The sequence below is a fragment of the Equus caballus genome, chromosome 22 (genome assembly GCF_041296265.1).
Source record: "Equus caballus isolate H_3958 breed thoroughbred chromosome 22, TB-T2T, whole genome shotgun sequence".
Classification (NCBI taxonomy): domain Eukaryota; kingdom Metazoa; phylum Chordata; class Mammalia; order Perissodactyla; family Equidae; genus Equus; species Equus caballus.
Window position 1 is genome coordinate 7,192,360 of NC_091705.1, and position 19,228 is coordinate 7,211,587.

Sequence of the window (19,228 nt, forward strand, 5' to 3'; positions counted from 1 at the left end):
CCGCCCCCTACAGAGTCTCCTGCCCGTGCCCTCGGCCCGCCACCTCCTGTGCGCCCCACTCACCTGGCCGCAGCAGTCCGCACCCGCAGCCGCAAAAGCCGGGCTCCGGCTCCCACCGCCAAGTCCAGCTCAGCTCTCAGTCGATTGGTCGGCGCCCCTGGGCGTCACTCCACGGCGCCGTCCGCTGGCCAATCAAGGAGCGCCTCTCCGGAGGACGAGCGGAAGCAAGACTCTCAGAGAAGCCGTGCCGCCATCTTGGAACAGGGCAAGACCATCAGTTCTCGCTCTACAAAAACCACAGTGCCTCAGCACACACGTTTCTCCACGTTCACCTCTAATCGTTTCTGCTTCAGGAAACCCCAGCGCCTGCCGGACTGATTCCGAGGCGCAGTTAGCACGCCTCAGGAGTTCGCCCTGATCCAATACGGCGTCCGGCCGCCTCAGTCGGAAGTGTCTGTCATCGCCTTAGTTACCGGGAAGCGAGAACGATGACGTGAGGCACGGGAAGAAGGAACATCGCCTCGCGGAGGAAAGCTTTAGCTGGCCGGAAGACGACGTCAGCGCGCGGGAAGGGGCGGCGGGGGTTGGGGGGGTGGGGTGGGGGGGGTGGGGTCGGAAAACAGCGTGTGGACGCATGCACAAGATTCATTGTAAGTTCCATAGGTGTAGTAAGGCTTCTTGACGTTACAGGGTTTCCTCCTCTTTCTCGCTGTGGGGTTCGCGCTCTCTGTGGACACCGGCGCTAGTGCATAGTTTCTTTCTGCGTGTCTATCCCTGTCCTCCTTCTATGAGAGGGTGACTAATTGAGAACTGTCATATTCAAGCACTTTAGGAGACTATTAAAACTCGTAACAACATATTAACAACATCGTACGACCATCACAACCGATTTACACCTTATTAGTGGTAAAAATGAGCACGTTTAATTAATCTGATGCAGAGATACAGCCTCTCCATAACATATAGAAATAAGAATCAAAACTATGTAAACTTAAAATTATGCTTAGAACGTATCTAGTCATCGAAGAATTACTAATAATTAGCTCGATTTAATATTAGTACAAAGTTTTAAGTTACTTAGAGATCATAGAAATTAGTTTTAAGTAGATGTACTATGAAATGTAATTACTGTTAATGTAAAAAGTTTGTCGAATAACGATTCAGTTTTGTTGAACAAATTTACATTTTTTCATGTTCCTAAAACTATGTAAGAGTAATGTTATTTGATAATAAACTGGTATAAGTTTAGGAAGTTCGAATTATTCTCTTACTCAGGAAACAAACAACTAAAATAAAATACACATTTGTATTAGACTTTACACTGAGAAAAGACATAGCTGTCTTTTTTTCACCAAACGTTAAAAGCATACCGTTTGCCAAAGATTTGCTTTAATTATTTGAACCTGGATTCTTTCTGTACTAGAAATTTCTGTAAGAAGGATTTTTTTAAAAATCAGCACATTTAAAATTTTAGAAGTTTAATTTCCCTGTTTTCTGGAAATTTTGGAAATATTTTATTTCTATAAGTGTATATTTATCTTCATAAGCCAATCAGAACAGAGCTCTTTTAAGAGATGTAATAATCTAATTTACTAAAACTCTCCAAAGGTAGTAAAATATTTTAGACTCTCACAACAAAAGGTGAAGTTTTTTCTCAATTACAGCTGTGAAGACACAGAGACACAGAGAGCAGATAGCTTGGTTCTACAACTTCAGCCACGAGTCAAAAGTGAACACAGAAACAGAAATTTACTAGATCAGCTAACAAAGAGTGTTCCCCTCCCTGGTGGGCATGGAAGTCTTAACTGATTTGAACTCATAGTAGACAAAAAGGCAAACAAAAAAGACTAACCAACCAGATTGTCTGTTATCTCTTACCCAAGAGAGAATATATCTTTATAAATTATTAATTTACATAAAGAGACCAACAAATGGTTAGTATATAAAACCAAATTTCTAATCATTGCTGCCACCACTGGGGAAAAATTTATCAGCTGTAAATGTATCAGAAACAAAAACACAAAATCAGTAAAGAGAAGAAAAGAAACCTAGAGAAACAGAGTCAGCAACATTGTACTATTGCCACTTGGATGTTCACTGTTTTCTTTGGGATCCAAGAGGAAAACATGCTTGGACTTAAGCGGCCCGTGAGGTGTTCTTCAGCAAAACGGTTTACCTGGTTTTGTCAGGTGAATCCATTGGGATGTTGGTGAAACCTCCAAAATTGTTTAAAAAAGTTTCAAATAGGTAAAATTATGGCTCTCACACAAATATAAAATGAGCATGTGTCAGAGATTCTATATAACTCTTTCTTTAATGAGGGGACCAGTAAGGATGTTCAAAACAGCTCAAAGAAGAATTTGATTTTATAGAGACATACTCTCTACCACAAAAATTAGTTTGCATTGCTGTGGACAGGAATCATCGGCATTGTTATGGGTAGGACACATTTGCATTACTGATAGTTTTCTGTAAGTTAATTTCTATCTCTACAGAGTTTTGAAATAGCTTAGTCAAAGACAAAGGCACATGCTGCTTGCAATTAGGTGACCCCACAGGGTCCTTTAAAAAATGCCCAGCGTTCCAGGGAAAGTTCACCCAGTAATCTCTTTTGACTATTTCAAAATCTTTCACAATTTTCCAGACATAGTTTTCAATGACCAATAATCTAATATAATCATATATTCAACAACCTGCTGGATATCTCTGGGTATTCTTGGGCACCTCAATCTTGATACGTCCTAAACTTACATTTTCCCTCAAGGGGAAAATGAATTCTTTCTGCCTTTGGTACTATCTATTTCACTGGGAGATACCATTCTCCTTCCAGTTACTCAGCCTAGAAACTAGAGTTATCCTTGGCCCCTCCTTATCTTTCATGGGGTTCAGGACATGATTCCCCGAAGTATGGCACCTAGGCATATTGAATATTTAAGCTAAAGGAATTTGAGAAATGGTAGATGCAAGGAAAGACTCTCTGACCTCCCCTTTCTCCCCTGAAGCAGATCATAAGAGCTTCATGTAAGAGGTCTCCTCCCTTTGCCAGGAGGAAAGCAGCATCCTGAAGATGGAGGGATGCTGAGAGGAAGCAGAATGCACAGGCCTTGCTAAGTTTCTCCCAGTTTACTACCCTTAGCTCATATCCTTTTGTCCTATCTTGTTTGCCCACAACTTTCCACTCTTCATTAAACCTAGCATAAAAACAGTCAGGTTCAACTGCTTCTTCACATCTTCATTTCTTTTTTTGAGGCTCCCAGGTCATGTAAAACTTATATCACATAAATTTGTATGCTTTTCTCTTGTTAATCTGTCTTTTGCTACAGAGCCCCAGCCAAGAACCCAGAAGGGTGGAAGGAAGAGACTTTTTTCATACATCTCTAACCCCCCAACCCCCGAAACTGACAATGAATCACTTGGTCCTGTTGGCTTCTTATTCTAAATATTTCTCAATTCCATCTACCTGCTTAGTTCAGGCCCTCATCCTCTCTCATTGGATTACTCAACAGCATTCCAAATGATCTCTTTGCCAGAATTTTGCCAAACCCAAATCTCACATTGGTTGCCAGATTGATTTTTTCAAAATCGCTCATCTGACCCTGACATTCTCATGTTTCAAACTCTACATAGTTTCCCCATTATCACAGGATAAAGCAGAGGCCCTTACTGTGGTACCTGAGGGCCTCCATCATCTACATACCCCAGTCCTACAGCATGGGACCAATTGTCTTTCGCGCTGCCCATGTGCATTGTCTTGCCTCTGTGCCCTTTCGCATGCTTTCCTCTCTGCTAAGAACAACCTGTTCACCTCCTTTCCTGATTAACTTCCATGTGTCCCACAAGACTCCAGAAAAGCTTTCCTTTTATTTCCCTTTCTTCTCAGGAGAATTAAAAAAACAATAAGTGAAATAAATGGAAAAGTAACCACAGAAGTGGAGAGAATGCTTGGACAGTGAGCTTGAAGCAGATACAAACTGCCTTAAGAGATCCTGACCTGAAAAGAAAAGTCCAGGCAGAGGAAGATAATTCAGAAAGAGGGCCTTAGCGGAGGGTGGCTGAATCCATTAGCAGGACTAAAACTTCCTTGGCAAGTTCTTGAGAACAGCTCTTTCAATATTAGCAAATGATGTACCAGATATAAACGTGCATTTTCAGATTTTTTTTAATTCATAAAAATCTTGTTCTGAAATCAAGCTATTTCTTCTCTGATAATGACGTGCTCAGAAAAAACAAGAGATAAAAAAGTAGGAAAAAAACCCAAGGTGGATTTATGTGTAATTAGATAACCTCTGCAATTATTATTGACATAATCTGAGAAGGGTGAGAATTGAGGCCATTGCCTTTTCTTTTCTCCTTCTCAAAGGAAGAGCTAAGCACTCCATGAGAGAGAAGAAAGGCAAATCTTAAGGAAGGATAGATCCGTTTTCAGCCCACAGTTCCTGTTAAGGGAGTGTCATTGTTTCTTGAATGAAAAACCACTAGGGAAACACCCACTCAACTACAGGAATGCCTCTGCTTGTTTTCATTCATTTTTTAATTTTAAACAGCTATATTGAGGTATAATTGACATTCAATAAGCTGCACATATTTGAAGTGTAGAATTGTTAAGTTTTGACACCCATTACCACAAAATAATGAACTTTTATATCACCCCATAGTGTTTCCTTGTGCCCCTTGTATTTTCTAGAGTTTTATACAAATGGAATCATATGGTATATACTCTTTTTTTGTCTGGCATCCTTTCACTCAGCATAATTATTCTGAGATTCATCCATGGTGTTGTGTGTATCAGAAGTTCTTTCTTTCTGAAGTGAATGAGTTTACATTTAAAATTCACTAGCATCGACGTTTTTAAGAAAATGTACAGAGTATAATGTTCAAGAGTAAAGAGTATGTCTTGCTCTTCTTAAAGAGGGTGGTGGTGGGCAGTGTAACCATTGATTACTGACTTGTGCCTGTCCAAAAAACGAAATGCCTAAGAGTGTTTCTCAACGTCGGCTGCTAATACACGCCTGATGTTCACAGTAAGTCCATGGGAAAGGCAAAGAATAAGAAGCACTTTCCTGTTCATTTCTATTTATAATCACATATGCACACTTCTGCCCACCTCAATTCAATCAGGTTTGGATATATCCGTAAGGTACGACCAGTTCCTAAAATTTCAGGACTGCCATTCATAATAGGTTAACCATTTCTTTGGTACCTCAGTTTTCCCAGTCTCTAAATTGGCTTAAGTATGAATGTTCTTCATGTGCCCTACACCAACAGTGATACCTTTCATAATGACAGCATTTTTAAAGCAATGAAAATTAACAACCAAAGCTGACATTGACTATTCTACTAAGAACTGTTTTGAAACCAGAAAGAAAAATAATATGTATTTAAGGAGTTCTCAACTAATAAATAGTTTGTGTTCTGCATGTTTGGAACTAAAAACATACTTTCCTATAGAAATATCAGTAATTTTAGGAAAGACATACATTCTGGGCATGTCACAGTCTATCCTACCCTAAATAAGGGGTGGAAAATGGGAGCACTAGTAAGAGGCAAGTAAAAGCTGATTTACATTTGGGGGAAACTCGCAAGGTTTGTTTTTGGCTGCCCTAGGCTGTAAGGAAGGCCAAAGAGTAAAGGAATTGCCCTATTGGCGCCCTAGAACTACACTTCCCAGAATGCCACAGTGCAGGCTTCCCTGCGATTTCGGTCTTGGACTTTGAGCACTGCAGGACTTGGTGCTGAGGGACACTGGCACGTGTGCACTCATGGCTTCTAGCAAGGCAGTGATTGTTCCCGGGAACGGAGGCGGGGATGTGGCCACCCACGGCTGGTACGGCTGGGTGAAGAAGGAGCTGGAGCAGGTAAGAGACACGTCTCGCTGTGCTGGGAAGTCTGCCGGGAGCTGGAGGGGATGGAGGGGACGGAGGACCGAAGTTTGAACGGGTGTCTTCCCCCTACCCACCTTCAGCAAACCCTGCGTGTTTTCATTCCTCTCCCCTGCTGCCCTGTCTTAAACTAGCGGTCAGAATTTGGGTTGGTTAAACCGCGTGGAGGGCTTCTCTGCGGGCTCAGTCACTAGAGTACAAGGCACCACCTCTTAGAACTGCCGAGACTGAGCCCCCTCACCCTCCCTGTATCTGCCGCCGGTTCAGATTTGGGACTTCCCAGCTAATTTTACATCTGTCTTCTTTGCTCTCTGCCTCAAATTAAACAACAAAAAAATCAGTGTGTAATATTAGTATATACAAAGGATATATATAACACATATGTAAATTATGAAGCATAACGTAATGAATACCTGCAAATCCATCACCAAACTAAAATCTAGAACATTACCAATATTTTTGAAGCCACCTGTATATATCCCCCATCTCATTTCCCTGACATCCTGAAATTTTTTTCATTTGCTCCCCCTTTTAAAATTAAAGTACTTTTGCAAACTTTGTATGTATCCTTTAAACAATATGTTTGATTTGGCTTCTTTGTGAGCGTTATAAAAATAGTATCCTGCTGTTGGTTGTCTTGTGCATCTTGATTTTTTTTTTAACCTTCTTCCATAACCAGACAGTAAGACTGCTTCCTGGGTTGCCATCCTCTAGAGCTAGTGTAAAGTAGGTTTCTAGAACAAAATTCCAGGATTGTGGCTGAAAACCATGGCCAGAGCTGCAAACCAAAAGGTCAGGGCTGGAGCTGTCCAAGAGTGGGGGATTTCCAACTTTCTGTACCACATGTCAGTACCATGTTTTACCCTCTCCCCAGCACACAGTCTGTTTGGCTCCAGGTCTGTCTAGAATGCTTTCACTCATGCCCTCTTCTATATGTAGATGGCTACACTGATAAATACGGATGCACAAATGCACATACAGGTCTCTCTCTATAGACATCCACACAGCTGGCTAGCTAGTAGAACTACAGACAGATGGAGTTCATGAGGAAGGATTGTATATTCATATGTAATCCTGTAGCGCTTAACTCACTTCTTTTCATAATATAAGCAAATACTTAATGAATTGCTAAAGATCATATCAGGTGTCTCATTTCTTATTAGCAAAGTATTAGTTGTAATTAAGCTCTTTATTATAACTTTTTTTCCCCCTCATATCATAGATACCTGGTTTCCAGTGTTTGGCTAAAAACATGCCTGACCCAAGTAAGTTTAAATGTGTTTTTAAATAGTCTCATCTTGTTGGGTTTTGATCTTGCCATTTTCCTGGTAGAGAAGAGGAAAATCATAGTAGAGAAGCCAAAGGGAATACAGTATGGACCTAAGAGTGAATGGCAAGTAGTTTGAGGAGGAGAGTGTAAACCAAAAAACATTATAGAAAATTCTAGAAAAGGTCAAGAAAAGCACCTGGGCTTGGCTAAGTTTAATTTTTAACTTTGCAAGCAACTTGATTTTCCCTTCTATAAGTTGACAAATATTTTCAGGCAAAACTTATGTGTGTTTCATTTAAGCAGAGATATGATGAAACTTTATGGCATCTGTATGAGATCCTAATATTTAAAAATGTTACATTGCCACTTCTGTTTTGAGTATGCCTGTGACTTGTCTCGGGAATTTCAGTTTTGGAAAGAAAAAATACATATGTTCGTGAATTTGAGATAGAATATCGTCGTTTTCTTTTTAAGTGGGAAAGTTTATGTTAAATCTTCAGAGTTATATTTTATAAGTTCCTCAGTATTTTCTTACAAGAACATGCTAAAAAATAAAAACAAAACTATGGATATGAGTCTTTCAAAACAGCAACACATAAACCTTTGGCTCTATTAAAATAGCCCCACCTCCCATTGTGGTCCTGCAGTTTTAGAAGTTGTGAACTGCTGAGTAGTCATGTTAGAAAGACGGGGCAGCATTAGATTAAGACTGTCCCTATGAAATGACACTCTTTCTTCACCCTGAACCTCAGTTACAGCTCGAGAGAGTATCTGGCTGCCCTTCATGGAGACGCAGCTGCACTGTGATGAGAAGACCATCATCATAGGCCACAGTTCCGGGGCCATCGCAGCCATGAGGTGCGATCCTAGCTCAAGTGTCACCTTTCTGTGGGCTCCAGCCAAGCTCGCTTGGGAAATAGCTTGTGTATGTCTTAATTTCAGCTGCAGAGGAAATAGTGCTGACCTCAAAAGTGGTAACATAATCTGTCCTAATTCCCTCCTGGTTTGGTTAGTAGATTAAAAAATTTTTTTGCTCTTACTAGGATATGGTGATTCTTTTAAAACATGTGGTTTTAAACCTCAGCAGCGGCTTCCTGTCACTCTCAGAAAAACTCCTCAGCCTTCAAGGCCCCCACTAGCTGTAATGTCCTCTCTACTGTCTCCCTTTCACAGCCCCCAGCCTGGTTCACAGACCTCATTGCCTTTCCTTAACAAGCCAGGCACGTGCCCACCTTAGGCCTGTGCTGCCATTGTTCTACCTGGGACCCTCTGTCCCTAGATGCCTGCATGGCTTTCTCCTCCTCTTTCAGTCTCTGCTCAAATGTCCCCTTTCAGCGAGGCCTTCTGTGATTACTCTGTATGAAACAGCAACCTCACCCCACACCCTCCTATCCCCTTTATATCTTATTATCCCCCTTATTATGTGTAGCACTTCCACCATCTGACATCCTGTTTATTGCTTGTCTGTCTCCTGCCAATAGAATGCAAGCCTCCTGAGGGTGGGACTTTGCTCACTCTGACACTGAAGCTCCAGTGTCTAGAAGAGTGTCTGGCATATGGTAGGTGCTCAATAAATACTTGTTGGAGAGGCAGGCTGTTATGCCCTCCCTCCTGCCCTCTGGTCCTTAGGATTCATGGGCACATCCTGATGCTCTCTATAGAACATTATGGCTTTCCCTTTAGGCTTATAAGACCTAGGGAGTAGGGACTTAGCTGGCCGAATAAGCCTTTTAGGGTTGGGTTTCTTCCAGATTTGCTAGGCTGGATGACAAAGGATTATAGTTTTTATTTGTGTAGCTTATTGTCCCAAGCAGTTGCTTAGGCTGTCACATAAACTGCATGTCAGAGACTCTAGCCACATTCCGTAACCTTTCAGCCACATTAATCGAAGCTATGAGAATAATAATGCTTTCCAATGTAGAGCTCCCAAATTATGGTACAGTCATAGTGTTTAAAAGGTACCAGGCGTTGTCTGGGAAAACGAAGAAATCCCTTTATGACAAAATCTGTACCAACTCAAGGCCAACTGAATTTTTCTCAGGCTATTGGCTAATAAGATGTGCTGCCTTTTTTTTTCCCTGCTTTTTCTCCCCAAGTCCCCTCAGTACATAGTTGTATATTTTAGTTGTGGGTCCTTCTAGTTGTAGCATGTGGGATGCCGCCTCAGTGTTGCCTTTCAAACGGTGCCATGTCCACACCTAGGATCTGAACCAGCGAAACCCTGGGCCGCCGAAGAAGAGCGTGTGAACTTAACCACTCGGCCACAGAGCCGGCCCCAAGATGTGCCTTCTTTTAGAGACCCCTGAAACTTATTGCAGGATTGTCAGCAACTTTCTAAGAATTAACTTCTAAAGCTAAGGTAGACAAAGAGAAAGATGCCATAACCATGGGTTGTAAGATTGTAGGGGAATGGGATAGTGACACAGTCACAGAGGACCACCCACAGCCTACTTATTAATCACCAGGGGAAATCGTGTCTTTACAATAGAGGGAGCTGATGGATATCACATTAAGTAATCAAACTTAATCTCATCAGTAGTGGGACAACTGGCATGGTGAGCCTCTGATGTGATAGAGTGGGAAGGACACACATGACCTATGTAGTATTCTTGCCCAAAATGTTTAACCTCAGTCTAATCTTGAGGAAACATTCAGTTTAGGGGATAATGTACAAGACAACTGGCCTAAACTTAAAAAAAAAAGTCAATGTCATTTAAAACAAAACACTTTAGAGTGTTTAAAGAGTCATGAAAACCAAATGCAATGCATGAGCTTTGACTGGGTCTAGTATTGAAAAGCATTTTTTTTGAGTAAGATTAGCCCTGAGCTGACATGCACTGCCAATCCTCCTCTTTTTGCTGAGGAAGACTGGCCCTGAGCTAACATCCGTGCCCATCTTCCTCTACTTTATATGTGGGACACCCACCACAGCATGGTGTACCAAGCGATGCCATGTCCACACCGGGATCTGAACTGGCGAACCGCGGGCTGCCAAAGCAGAATGTGTGAACTTAAATGCTGTGCCACCAGGCCGGCCCAAAAAGCAGTTTTAAAGAATATTTTTGGTACCATTGGGGAAAAATGAATACAGATATTACTCTGAATGTTAAATTTGTTAGGTGTAATAAGGGCACTGTGGTTATATAGAGAACGAATGCCTTCTTCTTAGGGGATACATGCTGAAGTATTTAGGGGTGAAATGCAGCAAAATTAATGGATCTAGGTGCTTGTTGTTCTAACTTTTCTATAGATTTGAAATTTTTCAAAACAAAAGGTTGAGGAAAAATGTTTAGGCCCAGGAACAAAATACCAACCCTAAATCTTTCCTGGCACAAAGGCCTCTTGAAACTATTACCATTCCACATCTTTCCTCAGCCTGGGCTTTGCAGAGTAAGAGACCTGTCTGCAAATAGTGAGTGTCTACTTGCCGGGCGCTGTCGTGGGCACCAGGGTCACAAAGATCGAGAGGGCTCAGACCTGCCCTTAAGGAGCTGACAGTTTATTAGGGGAGACAGATATAATAGAACACAAACAGATAAAAAGCGCAATGTGGAGTGTGTGGTAAAAGAGGTACATTTCTGGTATGGTACAGTGTTTCTTAAAAAATGGTCCACAGACCACTCGTGTTAGTCACCTGGGTTGGGGGAGGTAACGTGCCTTAACATGCAGATTCCTGGGCCTCAATCCCAACCCTCTGAATCAACTGCTCTGGGACTGAGCCTGAGAATCTACATGTTGACCAGTCAAGTAATGCTGATACATACTGAAGATAGATTAATGCACACATCAAAGAGAATGTTTACACTTTTTTTTTTTTGGTGAGGAAGATTGGCCCTGAGCTAACATCTGTTGCCAATCTCCCTCTTTTTTGTTTTGCTTGAGGAAGATTGTTGATGAGCTAACATCTGTGCCAGTCTTCCTGTATTTTGTATGTGGGATGCCACCACAGCATGGCTTGATGAGTGGTATGTAGGTCTGTGCCCAGGATCTGAACCTGCGAACCCCAGGCTGCTGAAGTGGAGTGCATGAACTTAACCACTACATCACCATGCCTGCCCCTGTTTACACTTTTCATGTTTATTTGGAAAGGATTACAGAAGGTTTGGACTACAGTAGTCCCCCTTATCCTCAGGAGATATGTTCCAAGCCCCCCAGTGGATGCGTGAAACCCCAGATAGTACCAAACCCTAGATATACTATGTTTTGTTCTATACATACATATTTGAGGTGTGACAGCAACACTAGCACGAATTTCTTTTGCCTTCTTCACAATTTCACAGATAGAAGATTCACTCTTACCATAGATCTTAGCAACCTCAGCATATGATTTCTTTTTCTTTCTTCATTAAGTTGAGAACTTTCACCTTTTCACTTACAGGAAGCACTTTACGGCTTCTCTCTGGCATATCCGAATTGCCAGCATTACCACTCTTGCACTTTGGGGCCATTATTAAGTAAAGTAAGGGTTATGTGAACACAATCACTGCAGTACTGAGACAGTCAATATGACAACCAAGATGGCTACTAAGTAACCAATGGGCAGGTAATGTATACAGCATGGATACGCTGGACAAAGCAATGATTCACGTCTCAAGTGGGACAGAGCGGGATGGCATGAGATTTCACCGTGCTACTCAGAACAGCGCACAATTTAAAACTTATGAATTGTTTACTTCTGGAATTTTTCATTTAATATTTTTGGACCATGGTTGATTGCTGGTAACTGAAACCATGGAAAGTGAAACCATGGATAAGGGGGGACTATCGTGCCTTAAAAAATGAGTACAAACTCATTAAGTAGCCAAGGTTAACTGATTAACCATTGGGCTTGTAGTTCTACACTTTCATTGCTATTTTTCATATTAACTTCAACAGCATATATAACACACGCTTTCTGTAAGCTAAATCAAACGAGTGTTCAGGTGGTTTATTGACTTTTTGATGATCAGATTTAACATTAAATATTAGCTGACATACTTTCTCTCTCTCTAGGTATGCAGAAACACATCGAGTATATGCTATTGTATTAGTGTCTGCATACACATCAGACTTGGGGGATGAAAATGAGCGTGCAAGTGGTAAGTTTAAAAGCAGAAACCCCAGAAAAGCCCTTCCTCTAGTCATGGGGTTGCTAGTTCAGATTATAACAGTACTGTCTTTTGGATAGGCTAAAAAAAAATCTAATGGCATATGAGGAATATTTACCACCCATCTTTGGATATAAGTTAGGCACTTTCAGGGGCGGTAGATGACTTTCTAATCCATCGTCTAGAATTGAACCTTAGAGCCCTGCTTTTATTTGAGCCATATACTTCCCCTTCACAAGTACCTATGATCTCAAGGCCTACAGATTTGAAAACTAAAAAAGGGCATCTAACTTACACTCAGGATCTGATTCTTTATGTCTCTGCTATGGTCTTCACCAGATACTTTAGAATGGCTACAACAGAAATTATCCAAGAGCAATGATAGGTTCTATTGTTTTCCCCCATAGGATACTTCAACCGTCCCTGGCAGTGGGAGAAGATCAAAGCCAACTGCTCTCACATTGTGCAGTTTGGCTCCACTGATGATCCTTTCCTTCCCTGGAAGGAGCAACAAGAAGTGGCTGATAGGTTGGAAGCCAAATTGTACAGATTCACTGACCGTGGCCACTTTCAGAACACAGAGTTTCATGAACTGATTAGTGTGGTAAAGGCTCTGCTGAAAGTACCAGCATAGTCAGGAGGATTTCTGCTATTTTACATCCCAATGTAGGGGTAGAGCAACAAAATCTATTATCATATCATTACTGGGCACATAAGCAGGTCAAGTTAAGTTCCATCTCCCACCCCCCTTCCCTTGGTGAGCACTGAACTGTTCTCTTTGTCCATGTGTTTGTTCATATTCCACATATGAGTGAAATCATCTGGTGTTTGTCTTTCTCAGTCTGGCTTATTTAGCTAAGCATAATTCCCTCCAGGTCCTTCCATGTTGTTGCAAATGGGATGAATTAGTCTTTTTTTAATGGCTGAGTAGTATTCCATTGTATATATACCACATCTTCTTTATCCAATCATTGGTTGATGGGCACTTGGATTGTTTGCATGCCTTGGCTGTAGTGAATGGTGCTGCAATGAACATAGGGGAGTATATGTCACTTTGGATTGTTGATTTCAAGTTGTTTGGGTAGATACCCAGTAGTGGGATAGCTGGGTCCTATGGTATTTCTAGTTTTAGGTTTTGAGGAATCTCCGTACTGTTTTCCATAGTGGCTGCACCAGTTTGCATTCCCACCAGCAGCGTATGAGGGTTTCCTTCTCTCCACACCCTCTCCAACATTTGCTATTTTTAGTCTTAGTGATTATAGCAATTTTAACAGGTGTAAGGTGGTATCTTAGTGTAGTTTTGATTTGCTTTTCCCTGATAATTAGTGATGTTGAACATCTTTTCATGTGTTTATTGGCCATCTGTGTATCTTCTTTGGAGAAATGTCTGTTCATATCCTCTGCCTGTTTTTTGATCGGGCTGTTACTTTTTTTGTTATTCAGTTGTGTGAGTTCCTTATGTATTATGGAGATTTACCCCTTGTCAGATATATGATTTGCAAATATTTTCTTCCAATTGGTGGGTTGTCTCTTTGGTTTGATTCTAGTTTCTTTTGCCTTGCAGAAGCTCTTTAGTCTGATGAACTCCCACTTGTTTATTTTTTCTTGTTTCCCTTGTCTGAGAAGACATGGTGTTGCAAAAGATCCTTTTTATTTTGATGTCAAGGAGTGTACTATGTATATTATCTTCCAGGAGTTTTATGGTTTCAGGACTTATCTTCAAGTCTTTGATCCATTTTGAGTTTATTTTTGTGTATGGCATGAGGTAATGGTCTATCTTCATTCTTTTGCATGTGGCTGTCCAGTTTTCCCAACACCATTTATTGAAGAGACTATCTTTTCTCCATTATATGTTCTTGGCACTTTTGTCAAAAATTAGCTGTCCGTAGATGTGCAGTCTTATTTCTGGGCTTTCAGTTCTGTTTCATTGATCTGTGTGCCTGTTTTTGTACCAGTACCATGCCGTTTTGATCACTATGGCTTTGTAGTACATTTTGAAGTCAGGGATTGTGATGCCTCCAGCTTTGTTCTTTTTGCTCAGGATTGCCTTAGCAATTTGGGGTCTTTGGTTGCCCCATATGAATTTTAGGATTCTTTGTTCTATTTCCATGAAGAATGTCATTGGGATTCTGATTGGGATTGCATTGAATCTGTAGATAGCTTTGGGTGGTATGGACATTTTAACTATGTTTATTCTTCCAATCCATGTGCATGGAATCTCTTTCCATCTCTTTATGTCATTATCAATTTTTTTCAGTAATGTCTTATAGTTTCCATTGTGTAAGTCCTTCACCTTCTTGGTTAAATTTGTTCCTAGTTACTTTATTCTTTTAGTTGCAATTGTAAATGGAATTGTATTCTTGAGTTCTCTTCTGTAAGTTCGTTATTATAGAAAAGAAACTGATTTTTGTAAGTTGATTTTGTACCCTGCAACTTTAATGTAGTTGTAAATTATTTCTATTAGTTTTCTGATGGATTCTTTGGGGTTTTCTATATATAAGATCATGTCATCTGCAAACAGCAAGAGTTTCACCTCTTCACTCCCTATTTGGATTCCTTTTATTCCTTTCTCTTGCCTAATTGCTCTGGCCAAATCCCCCTCTACTATGTTGAATAAGACTGGTTATAGTGGGCATCCTCATCTCGTTCCTTTTCTCAGATGGATGGCGTTCAGTTTTTGCCCATTAAGTATGATGTTGGCTGTGGGCTTGCATATGGCCTTTATTTTGTTGGAGTAATTTCCTTCTATCCCTATTTTGTTAAGAGTTTTTATCATAAATGGCTGTTGGATCTTGTCAAATGCTTTCTCTGCATCTACTGAGGTGATCATGTGGTTTTTATTCCTCAATTTGTTGATGTGGTGTATCACATTGATTGATTTGCAGATGTTGAACCATCCCTGTGTCCCTAGTATAAATCCCACTTGATCATGATGGATGATCCTTTTGAGGTATTGCTGAATTCAGGTTGCCAAAATTTTCTTGAGGATTTTTGCATCTATGTTCATCAGTGATGTTGACCTGTAGTTTTCCTTTTTTGTGTTGTCCCTGTCTGACTTTTGTATCAGAGTGATGTTGGCCTCATAGAATGTTAGGAAGCCTTCCATCTTCCCTAATTTTTTGGAATAGCTTGAGAAGGATAGGTATTAAATCATCTCTGAAAGTTTGGTAGAATTCCCCAGGGAAGCCATCTGGTCCTGGGGTTTTATTCTCTGGGATGCTTTTGATTACTGTTTCAATATCTTTCCTGGTGACTGGTCTATTCAGATTATCTGTTTCTTCTTGATTCAGCTTTGGGAGGTTGTAAGAGTCTAAGAATTTATCCATTTCCTCTAGATTATCCATTTTGTTGATAGTTTTTCATAGTGTTCTCTTATAATCCATTGTATTTCTGTGGTGTCTGTTGTTATTTCTCCTCTTTCATTTCTAATTTTGCTTATCTAAGCTTTCTCTCTTTTTTTCTTTGTAAGTCTGGCTAAGGGTTTGTCAATTTTATTTATCATCTCAAAGAACCAGCTCTTTGTTTCACTGATGCTTGCTATTGCCTTTTTTGTTTCAATAGCATTTATATCTGCCCTGATTTTTATTATTTCTCTCCTTCTGCTGACTTTCGGCTTTGTCATTGTTTTTCTAATTCAGTTAGGTGTAATTTGAGATTGCTTATTTGCGATTATTCTTGTTTGTTAAGGTGTGCCTTAAGGTATTGCAATGAATTTCCCTCTTAATATGGCTTTTGCTGCATCCCATATGAGTTGGTAAGGTATGCTATCATTTTCATTTGTCTCCAGATATTTTTTGATTTCTCCTTTAATTTCTTCAATGATCCATTGATTGTTCAGTAGCATGTTGTTTAGTCTCCACATCTTTGTCCCTTTCTCAGCTTTTCTCTTGTAATTAATTTCGAGTTTTCTAGCACGGTGATTGGAAAAGATGCTTGTTATTATTTCAATTTTCTTAAATTTACTGAGGCTTGCTTTCTTTCCCAACATATGGTCTATCCTTGAGAATGTTCCATGTGCACTTGAGAAGAATGTGTATTCTGCTGTTTTTGGATGGAATGTTCTGTATGTGTCTTTTAAGTCCATCTGGTCTAGCTCTTCATTTAATTTAACTGTTTCCTTGGTGATTTTTTGTCTGGATGATCTATACATTGATGTGTGGAGTGTTGAGGTCCCCTACTATTATTGTGGTATTATTAATATCTTCTTTTAGGTTTGTTAATAGTAGCTTTATGAACTTTGGTGCTCCTGTGTTGGGTGCATAGATATTTCTAAGTTATTTCTTCTTGATGGAGTGTCCCTTTGATCATTATATACTGCCCCTCTTTGTCTCTCTTTATCTGTCTTATCTTGAAGTCTACTTTGTCTGATATAAGTATTGTGACACCTGCCTTCTTTTGCTTGCCATTAGCTTGGAGTATCATCTTCCATCCCTTCACTCTGAGCCTGTGTTTGTCATTGGAGCTTTGTTTCCTGCAGGCAGCATATTGTTGAGTCTTATTCTTTAATCCATCTTGCCACTCTGTGTCTTTTTATTGGAGAATTCAATCCATTTATGTCTAGGATGATGATTGATGTATGACGGCTCAATTTTGTCATTTTATCACTCATTTTCCTGAATTTCCTTTGTTTCTCGTCCTGCGTGTTTTGGTCTACCGACTGAATTATGTAGTTCTTTATGATGTTTCTTTGTTTTTTCCTTGTTTATTATTTGTGTCTCTGTTCTGCTTTTATGTTTAGCGCTTACCCTGAGGTTTGTATTCAGAATCTCACGTAGAAGATAGTCAATTTTCTGATGGCCTCTTAATTCCTTAGTCTAACCCGATTCAGTCCCTTTCCTCCTCCACTCCTAAGTTGTTTTTCTCACATCTTGTGACATCTTGTGTTATGAGCTTGTGGTTAAAATGACAGGATTATCTTTGTTTTTGGTGTTTCCTTCCCTTTAGCTTAATGCTATACTTGAGTATTTGCTCTATTCTGATTGTCTACCCATTTATCTCCTCACTCTGTTGTGACCCGTTTCTCCCCCTTTTTTTCTGGTATCAGGGCCTTCTTGAGGATTTCCTGTAAGGTGGGGTGGGTCTTGTGGCTACGAACTCCATTAGCTTTTGCTTGTCTGGGAAAGTTTTATTTCTCCCTCATATCTGAAGGGTATTTTTACTGGATAGAGTATTGTTGGCTGAAAATTTTTGTCTCTTAAAGATTTCAACATGTCATTACATTCTCTCCTAGCTTCTAAGGTTTCTGCAGAGAAATCTGCTGAAAGCCTGATAGGGGTTCCTTTGTAGTTGTTTCCTTCTGCCTAGCTGCCCTGAGTATTCTTTCTTTGTCATTCATTTTTGCCTGTTTTACTACTATATGCCTTGCAGTAGGTCTTTTTACACTGACATATCTAGGAGATCTGGAAGCCTCACTGACACAGATTTTCCTCTCTTTCCCTAGGTTTTGGAAGTTCTCTGCTATTATTTCTTTGAACATGCTTTCTGCTCCACTCTCCTTCTCTAATACCTATAATTCTTATGTTACATTTCCTAATTGAGTTGGATATTTCTTGGAGACTGTATTCATTTCTCTTTAGTCTTAGTTCTCTCTCCTCCTCTGTCTGGAGCATTTCAACATGTCTGTCTTCAATTATGGTGATACACTCCTCTATGATGTCCACACAAGCATTCAGGAAATCTTTATTTTGTTTTATCTCTTCCATTGTATTTTTCATCTCTATTATTTCTGATTGATTCTTCTTTATACTTTCAATCTCTTTTGTGAAGTAGCTACTGAACTTGTTTCTCTACATACTCTTTTACCTCATTGAGTTTTTTGATGATAGCTATTTTGAATTCATTGTCAGTTATATTACAAATTTGTGTGTCCTCAGGACTGAATTCTGGGTACTTCTCGTTTTCTCTCTGGTCTGGAGATTTGATATAGTGTTTGATATTGCTAGAGGAGATGGGTTGGATCTTACACATCCTGATATTATTTGGTTGCAGTTACCGCCTATTGCCACTGGGTGTGGGTCAAGATCCATGTATTCTGAGCCCTCTGCCTTCAGCCGAGATCCCAGGCAGTGGAGCAGGGGCGGGGCAGGTGTCTCCTCCATGCTCTCTGGGCTTTCTCACTCTGCTCTTGCTATCTGGTCTCCTGGGGTGTTGGCTTGATGAGGTCACCCCCCATGAAAGTCCTCACCCCAGTAGAGGTCTTCCATGTAGGCTGCACAGGCCCTCAGTGGTCCTTGATGTTCCTTCGAATGAACGTCCCCTCCCCTGTTCCTTCTCTCACAAAACCTCCTGTGGTTGCAGATTGCAGTCTTTAGGGGAGGGGGTGACGTTCTCTCTTATTCCATTGCAGCTCCTCTGAGGGGGGTTCCAGCCTCTCCGGCCTCCGTTGTATGGCTGTGTGTCTCTCCGACGTTTTTGTGTTGTGTTAGGATGTCCTCTGTTGGAGTGTGGATGCCCCTTTTTGTTGTATGTTGGAGGGGAGAGTCTCCCAGGCAAGTTCTCTCTGCCATGATGCTGACATCACTCTCCAGCCTTAAGTATTGTTAAAAATAATCTTCCCATACTTCAAATTTTCTTCTGTAAAAAGTTCTACGTTTTAACTTCCATAGTCCTTTACATAAATCTCTTTCAACATCATTCCAAGATTTTTCTTCTGATCATACTCCCTCAAAAAAACCCTCTTTTTCATTTCCCAATATTTTTTGGCTGTTATGATCCCTAAGTATAGCCTCAATCTCCAGTTAACTCACACTTGATGTTGCAGAACCTGACATTTGCTGCAGTAATGTGAATTCCCACACTGCTTTTGCCTAAAAGGGACTCAAAGTCATCATTTTAACCTGAACAATCTTTTGGTTTCTAAATGTGCTCAAATAAACAAGTCAGAAAAGATTCTATAAACTTTTAATACCAATTATCTTTGGGGAATAGGAATTTTGGTAGGTAAGTGGGGTGGACATCTCCTTTTCAGTTTATACACCTGGGGATTATCTGAA

General features: G+C 40.4%; 2 protein-coding genes across 2 annotated transcripts in view; one reads left to right on the forward strand and one right to left on the reverse strand.

Moving 5' to 3' along the window:
* The window catches only part of SEC23B (SEC23 homolog B, COPII coat complex component), a 43,253-nt gene extending 42,525 nt beyond the window's left edge, over positions 1–728 (reverse strand). The window contains exon 1 of the mRNA XM_003363945.5: positions 64–728. The gene's annotated coding sequence lies outside the window, so the exon portion shown is untranslated. The remainder of the gene's footprint in view (positions 1–63) is intronic.
* RBBP9 (RB binding protein 9, serine hydrolase) lies at positions 582–19,133 on the forward strand. The gene is made up of 6 exons (XM_001490566.5): positions 582–650; positions 5,605–5,855; positions 7,102–7,144; positions 7,902–8,007; positions 12,142–12,227; positions 12,644–19,133. The coding sequence occupies exons 2-6, from the start codon at positions 5,760–5,762 to the stop codon at positions 12,868–12,870; spliced, it is 558 nt and encodes a 185-aa protein (XP_001490616.1). The 5' UTR covers positions 582–650; positions 5,605–5,759; the 3' UTR covers positions 12,871–19,133.
* Positions 19,134–19,228: the final 95 nt, after the last annotated feature.

What these genes read in the sequence shown, in the direction of transcription:
- RBBP9 (XM_001490566.5), top strand. Translation starts at nt 5,760, where the DNA reads ATGGCTTCTAGCAAGGCAGTGATTGTTCCCGGGAACGGAGGCGGGGAT. An exon ending in TAAAAACATGCCTGACCCAA is followed by an intron (nt 7,145 to 7,901) that starts GTAAGTTTAAAT and finishes CCTGAACCTCAG; the next exon opens with TTACAGCTCGAGAGAGTATC. An exon ending in GGGGCCATCGCAGCCATGAG is followed by an intron (nt 8,008 to 12,141) that starts GTGCGATCCTAG and finishes CTCTCTCTCTAG; the next exon opens with GTATGCAGAAACACATCGAG.